General features: G+C 42.0%; 1 protein-coding gene across 1 annotated transcript; it reads left to right on the top strand.

Annotated features, from left to right (window-relative positions):
* Positions 1 to 2,615: 2,615 nt before the first annotated feature.
* Positions 2,616 to 7,036, top strand: FAM200A (family with sequence similarity 200 member A). The gene is made up of 2 exons (XM_027527708.1): positions 2,616 to 2,753; positions 5,190 to 7,036. The coding sequence occupies exon 2, from the start codon at positions 5,290 to 5,292 to the stop codon at positions 7,018 to 7,020; it is 1,731 nt and encodes a 576-aa protein (XP_027383509.1). The 5' UTR covers positions 2,616 to 2,753; positions 5,190 to 5,289; the 3' UTR covers positions 7,021 to 7,036.
* Positions 7,037 to 7,937: the final 901 nt, after the last annotated feature.

Below are 7,937 nucleotides of genomic sequence, written 5' to 3'. Positions count from 1 at the left end.
GGCGGAGTCCGCCAGCGAGGACAGGGCGGGCCCCGGATGAGGGCCCCGGATGAGGGCCCCGGATGAGGGCCCCGGATGAGGGCCCCGGATGAGGGCCCCGGATGAGGGCCCCGGCTCATTTCCTAGGCTTTTACATGTCCTGCTGCCGGTCTCACCCTCCTGCTGACCCTGACTGGCCACTCTAGCCAGTACACAATAGTGACCGCAGCCGACCCGGATTTGGGAAGGCGCCCCCGCTGGCCCATCCCTGGCTCCAGCCAACCCTCAAGACTCATCGCAGGATGGTGGCCCTTGCGCTTGGGGGTGGGTGGGTATGAGGAATGAGGACGAATGGCCCACCTAGTGGTCCGACTTCCATGAATCAGCCGGTAGGGAGCTAGCAAGGGTACAAACCACGCTGATTAAAGCCAGTGTTGAAGGCGCCTTGGTGATATGAGGACCTCAGAAAATCCTAGGACTGACACATAACACGGTTCTTGGGGGGAGGTAGGGGCACTGAGCAAGCTGGAGTGGGAGAGAGAGACTGGGAAAGTGTTGTGTTCCTGATGGAAAGGGCTGTGCAGCAAGGATGGATAGAGCAGGAGCATGTGAACAGGCAGTCCCAGGGCTGGCACAAAAGCCCCTGGGGCATTGTAATCTCCTGGATCCTTAGGGAATGTGATGTCCTGTGGTTGAGCTAGGTCCACCAGGAACTGGCAAGTTTCCTAGAGAATATAAACAGTGATTTGAAAGGGACTTTAGATACTTTTCCTTTGTTTAGGCTCACAAATCAGGTATTACCCTTTAATGATGTTTGGCATTTCCAATTAAAAATAAGAAAAATCAAGTGTGACAGTCTCCGTGCTTTTTCAAACTACATGAGCCTCTGGAATACTCTTATATGCCTTCCCTTTCTTCCTTGAGTATTTCAGGGATCTAAAACAACTTTCTATGACATAGTCTTTCTAGCCTACAGTATTTGTCACAATGGAGTCAGCATCATAGATAGGAAATTCATTGTTTTTTAAAAAATAAAGCACTGCTTAGTCAATTGCTTGTTGGACAGCTCCAGTTGAAAACTTTTTGTGTGTTGAACAAAACTATACCTCCTGTTGATGTCTGTTGTTCCTATTGAGATCTCTGAGACACATTACTTCCTGCTTGTCATTAACAACTTAGTAAGAATTAGGTCGTTTGCCCAATGGGCAACAAGTCAAACACTGAGAAAGTGAGGTTTGCAGCTGAGAGTTTATCCACAAGACAGCCGAGTGAGGACATAGGAGAACAAATCTCAGATCTACCTCCCTGTAGGTGAAGGGCATGAGATTTTTATGGGATAAAGAAGCAGAGGTCTTAGGTGTGGGGAAAAGTGAGGTAATCAGTGTTCTACACAGGCCTATCAGTTACAGGGTTCATAATGGGATGCATGTTACCAAATACAAGCACTTAGGGACTTCCCTAGTGGTCCCGTGGTTAAGACTCCTTGCTCCCAATGCAGGGAGCCTGGGTTCGATTCCTGGTCAGAGAACTAGATCTCACATACCACAGCCAAGAGTTCAAATGGCACAACTAAAGATCCCAAAAGCTGCAACTACGATTTGGAGCAGACAAATAAAAAAGTTTTTTTAGGTGAATAGTAAAAGATGTAATTTCTGTGATTGCATTTGACAGCCAAAATGCCTCAAATTGTAATTCCACTATTATCACTCAGAAAACTCCCTGGATACATTAGCCAAGCTCAGAATCTTATAACTATTTAGTATTGGAAAGAATAATTGCTCCCCAATGAACAAATATTTGAAAATACCATCGACTGAAAAAAATGCACAACTTAAAAGTTGGGATTTATGTTTCATTTGATGGACAAAACTGGGGACTTAAAGCCTGGAAAACAGCCTCTCAGGTGACTCTGAGGGACTGCTCTAAAGATGTTAGGAAGAAGCCAGATTATGTAGGACTTTGCAACAAAAACCAGATAGCCAGAACATCAAAATACTGTTAATTAAAACCAGATATCTCACATTAATGATTTTAGTGCCTTTCTATATGTGAGAAGATGCAGGAGTCTGGACTCTGAAATCATTACTTTGATATGCACCTTAACTTTCCAAGGCCACCTTAATTTTTGTCCATCCCAAATCCCCTCAGGGTGCACAGTTGGGGGTGGCTGCTGTGGCGGCAGGTTTGCTGGCCACACCTTCTTTTGTTCACTGCTCTGGCAAGCAACCTTTTGCGCCACGACCATTCAAGCAGCAATACCCAATCACGGTACCCAGAGAAGCAACCACTTTGGTTTTGAGAAACCACTCATCCTCAACTTCACTTTGATCTGTCTACATTTTTGCTTCAGTTCCTCTGCCATAGATACAGACACACGATCACTATTACTGTTTGATAATATCTAGAATTATTACGATACCTGCCATCAATAAGAAAAAGAACTGTGTAAGTTTCTGAACAGGAAGTACTGAGTGAAACTTAACCCCTGTTCTCCCCGCCGGGAAAAACTGAGCTTAGAAAAGACATCCCCAAAGCCCGAACCATGAATTGGGGAACAAGGACCAAAGTCCTCCGTTTTTCCTAGCGAGGACCACCCCCCGTACCCCCCGCAAAGCGCAGCGCAGACCCGGAAGGCAGGTGTTGACGCACTTCCGGCTTTTGTGACACTCTGGGTTCTGGCGAACGGAGGGACTGGGAACGGGTCCACTGCCCTTTGATCCCCAGAGTCACCTCCCTTTTCTATCCCAGCACCCCGGGCTTCTCCGGGGTTCACGGTGAGAGGCGGGTCCGGCCGGGGCGGAGGGGCGGGGACGTAGGTGGACGTGTAAAACCGTGTTCCGTGATCCCGCTCACCACGCGAGTCTCCGAACGGGGTGGAGGGTCGTGTCCCTGTCCTTGGTCCCAGCCTCCGCCGTAGGAAGTGCCGTCTCCCTGCAGAGACAGCCGCGGATCCTTGGTTTCTGCATTGGGATGAGATACCTATGGGTCCGAGAGGCGGCAGCCTGCGTGCCCCGTCCTCGTCCCTGGTTTTCACCCCCAAGGGGTCGGGGACCAATGACTCTAGTCTAATTTCTGTGCTCCCGGGCTTACCCCATTTCCTTTCCTTCTGGCGAGGGTTTTTTTCCCTGGTGATCTCGAGGTGTAAAATGAGGAAGACCCCAGAGGCTACCAAGATCCACGTTTTGTTTTGTTGTTTAGCGGACAAGTTTGTTAAGCCTCGTGTTTACAGATCATACATACACTTCACCCTCTTCCTTTCAGTTTCTGAAGTTTCTGAAGGCTTTTTAAAAGGAGTGATTTCTGATAGAACACCAGGTGAATTTTTCAGTTGTGGGAGGAAAATGTGCTTGACTTGGAGGGCTGAGTAATGAAGGGAGTTTGTGGTGGTGCAGTGGAAAATGCGTTGGGTCACTTGAAGACTGGTCACCACCAGCCTTTCTCTGCCACCGATTTGCAGGATGCTTGGAGAAGGCAATGGCAACCCACTCCAGTACTCTTGCCTGGACAATCCCATGGACGGAGGAGCCTGGTATGCTGCAGTCCATGGGGTCGCTAGGAGTCGGACACGACTGAGGGACTTCACTTTCACTCTTCACTTTTAGGCACTGGAGAAGGAAATGGCAACCCACTCCAGTGTTCTTGCCTGGAGAATCCCAGGGACGGCGGAGCCTGGTGGGCTGCCTTCTATGGGGTCGCACAGAGTCGGACACGACTGAAGCGACTTAGCAGCAGCAGCAGCAGCTTAGACAAACACGAATTCTGGTATTGATCCTAAATAAAATAAACTGTCTCCAAGGGCCCACCCAACTAGGACATTCATTGATAAAGGGAAGTTAACTGAAAAATCCAGCTTGACCAAACCTAATGCCCCATCTCCATTTCCTGAAGCACCACCAGTATGCACAAAAGCACTGTTACTAATGAGAGACACTTAAGTGGCAGAGGACCAAAGAAAACACTTGTACAGGCCTGTGCTAAACAGATCATTTGCAATCAATAAGTTATGGAGAATGCATTGTAAGCAAATCAATGAAACCTTAATATTTGCTGGAGAAATAGGTTGGTTACACACTGTGGTGGGAGACATATAAATAACTTACCATGGACACATAATTTATTTTTCTATTTTAAACCTGTGCTTCTGTAACATTCCTCCTATTCTTACTCAGATATTTTCTAAATAACCTGACAATATAATGGAATCTCTTTAATTTCTAAATGACAAACCCTTCCAAGTATTGAAATGCCATGCCTATAATGAATTTGTTGAACATTCTACAAATAGGCAAAAAATGTTGACATTATATTCACTTAAACAAATATTTTAAAAAATATCTCCTGGTTGCAAGTAACTATGTTAAGGGCAACTTCAAGAAATGCAAAATAAAGCCCAGTCTTTCTGCTGCTTCTTGCCTAGAATACGAGCAGGGAAACACTCCAGGAAGGCCTGACCAGGTCCTGATCTCGGCCCTGTATCTTTTGAGTTTCCCTTGCTTGTAGTCTTCATTTTGATTCACTGGGAGGGAAGGCCTCTAGGAATGTGTTATTCCACATACCCCACTTTTAAATCTTTGATCCTATCTCAAAAACCAAGATTTCTTTTCCTTGATCTTAAAATACTGGAAATAAGATTTTTCAGATAATAGATCACTAAAACTGAAAGAAAGTGAACAAAGAAAATATAATAGTTGGAGGATGAAAAGCAGCAACACAAATGATGACAGAAAATATAAATGCTATAAAATGACTATCAGGAAAGTTTAATGGGTTTCAATACTTCTTTTTAAATAAATAAACATTTTAATTTTTTTCCTCTGTGCTCCAGTGGTGGTCTTGAACACCAAACTTTGGTGATCACTTTGTAAGACTGACTAGATGGCAGTGTAGCGGCATAGTTAGGACCCTGAGCTTCAGACTTGGGTTTGAGTACTGGATCCACCACACTATGTTGTTAGACACATTATTTAATCTTTCTCAGCTTTTAAAATAGGAATAATAACTGTGCTTCATTAGGTTTCCATGAGAATTAAATGAGCTGTGTATGCAAGGTACCAAAACTGCCTGGTACACAGCTAACATGAATAACAGTTATTCAGCATTGACATGTCACACCACTGGATTTCATGAATTGTCTTCACGGATGAGGTGTTAGCCCCATAGCAATACAATATTACCTTTTAATACTGCTATTAAATTTTTCAACCCTGCAGGATAGCAAAAATGGAGCTCATAAAACATGTAGGACAAAAAGGAAAGTCCTGCAGACAGACCCTATTTGGATTAAGTGACCCAGTTCTTTGAACCTGAACAATGACTGCTGAATCCAGGAATGCTGCAGATTTGTCTCCTAAGGATACCCGAGAGATGGAAGGCATAGTGATAGTAAAAGTGGAGGAGGAAGGGACAGATGATGAAGAAGACCGTTTTCCAACAGAAAGAAGTAACACAGAGTTATCACCCCAATTTCTTAGTCGTTCCACAACTATGAACGAGAGAGCCTTGTTATCATCATATTTAGTGGCATATCGAGTGGCAAAAGAAAAAATGGCTCATACAGCTGCTGAAAAAATTATTCTCCCAGCATGTATGGATATGGTACGTACCATCTTTGACGATAAATCAGCTGACAAATTAAGAACTATACCTCTTAGTGATAATACAATATCTCGTCGAATCTGTACTATTGCAAAACATTTAGAAGCAATGCTTATGACACGGCTACAGTCTGGTATCGATTTTGCAATCCAACTCGATGAGAGCACTGATACGGCTAGTGGTCCCACACTCTTGGTATATGTCAGATATATGTGGCAAGATGATTTTATAGAAGATCTGTTGTGTTGTTTAAATTTAAATTCACAGGTAACCGGATTAGATGTATTCACTGAATTAGATAAGTGTGTTGTTGGTCGATATAAATTAAACTGGAGAAACTGTAAAGGAATCTCAAGTGATGGAGCAGCAAATATGACTGGGAAACATAGCAGACTTCTTGAAAACTTGTTAGAAGCCACCCACAACAACGCTCTTTGGAATCATTGTTTTATTCACAGAGAAGCTTTGGTATCCAAAGAAATTCCGCCGAGCCTAATGGACGTGTTGAAAAATGCAGTGAAAATTGTTAATTTTAGTAAAGGAAGCTCATTGAATAGCCGACTTCTTGAAATATTTTGTTCAGAGATCGGAGAGAACCATACCCACTTACTATTTCATACAGAAGTTCGTTGGTTGTCTCAAGGAAAAGTATTGAGCAGAGTATATGAACTCAGGCATGAGATTTACATTTTTCTCATTGAAAAGCAATCTCATTTGGCAAATATTTTTGAAGATGATGTTTGGGTATCAAAATTGGCATACTTAAGTGATATTTTTGGCATTTTAAATGAATTAAGTTTGAAACTACAAGGGAAAAACAATCATATATTTCAGTATCTTGAACACATTCGAGGATTCCAAAAGATGTTATTGTTATGGCAAACTAGACTTAAAAGTAATCGTCCTAGCTACTATATGTTCCCTACATTGTTGCAACACATCGAAGAGAACATTATTAATGAAGAATGCTTAAAGGTAATAAAATCAGAGATATTAATACACCTCACTTCTTTGTCTCAAACCTTTCATCATTACTTTCCAGAAGAGAAATTTGCATCATTAAAGGAAAATATCAGGATAAAAGATCCATTTGCTTTTCAAACCCCAGAATCAATCATTGAGTTAAATTTGGTGCCTGAAGAAGAGAATGAATTATTGCAGCTCAGTTCGTCATTCACGCTGAGGAATTATTACAAGACATTAAGTTTATCAGCATTCTGGATTAAGATTAAAGAGGAATTTCCACTGCTAAGTAGAAAGAGTATATTGCTATTATTACCATTCACATCTACCTATTTGTGTGAACTAGGATTTTCGATATTGACACGATTAAAAACAAAAAAAAGAAATAGGCTTAATAGCGCACCTGACATGCGTGTGGCCTTATCCTCGTGTGTGCCTGACTGGAGCGAACTGATGAACAGGCAAGCACACCCATCACATTAAATACTATCTTTATGAACTCAGGTTTCTGTACTTTCATAGGTATCCTTCGTGTATTGTATTTAAGTATTAATAAGATTGTGATTGGGATTTACTAGGTTTCATTTTCCTATATAGTAAGTATTGCTCTTTGACATTGTTTGTTACATGAATGTATGTGTATGCAGGATAATGATGTAAAATATATTTCTACGAATTACCATCAATTTTTTAAAATAGTGCTCTTAACACTCTTAGTTTTACACTCAAATCTGTCACCTTGTCTACTGCTGCTGCCTTGCTTCTTGTAGGCAAAGCCCCTTTCAGGTTCAGTTTCTCACCATCTATGTGCCTATGTGCTCTTCCTTGTCTGATTTTTGTTTATTGGCTGCATTGGGGTGTTTTTTTGGGTAGTGCCACAGAGATTGTGAGATTGTAGTTCCCTAACCAGGGATCAAACTCAGGTCTCCTGCCTTACAAGGCAGATTCTTAACCACTGAATGACCAGGGAAGTCACAGTTCGTTTTTGCTATTATTTTCTGTTTTAAAAAATTCAGCTTTATTGAGATATGATTTACTTCTAGTAAAATTCACCCCTTTTGGTATATGGTTTGTTGAGTCTTGACAGAGGTATACAATTGTGGAACCACCCCTACAATCAAGATATAAAACATATCCTTCATCCCCAAAAGATCTTTCATGGCTTTGTTGTCAGTCCTTCTCTTGTACTACTGATGGTTTTGTCTTTTCCAGAACGTCATGTATTTGGCTTTTTTCTCTTAGCATAATGCTTTTGCAATCTATCCATATTATCGTATGCATTGGTAGTTTAATAGTGACTAATGTACCATTGTATGTATGTGTATCAATTAGCTTATCAATTCTTCAGTTGATAGACATTTAGTTTTTTCAAATTTTTTATTTGTTTTTTATGAACAAAG

Source organism: Bos indicus x Bos taurus, chromosome 25 (assembly GCF_003369695.1).
Source record: "Bos indicus x Bos taurus breed Angus x Brahman F1 hybrid chromosome 25, Bos_hybrid_MaternalHap_v2.0, whole genome shotgun sequence".
Taxonomy (NCBI): Eukaryota; Metazoa; Chordata; class Mammalia; order Artiodactyla; family Bovidae; genus Bos; species Bos indicus x Bos taurus.
The sequence above is the reverse complement of the archived record's forward strand: the minus strand, read 5'-3'. Positions and strand labels throughout refer to the sequence as shown.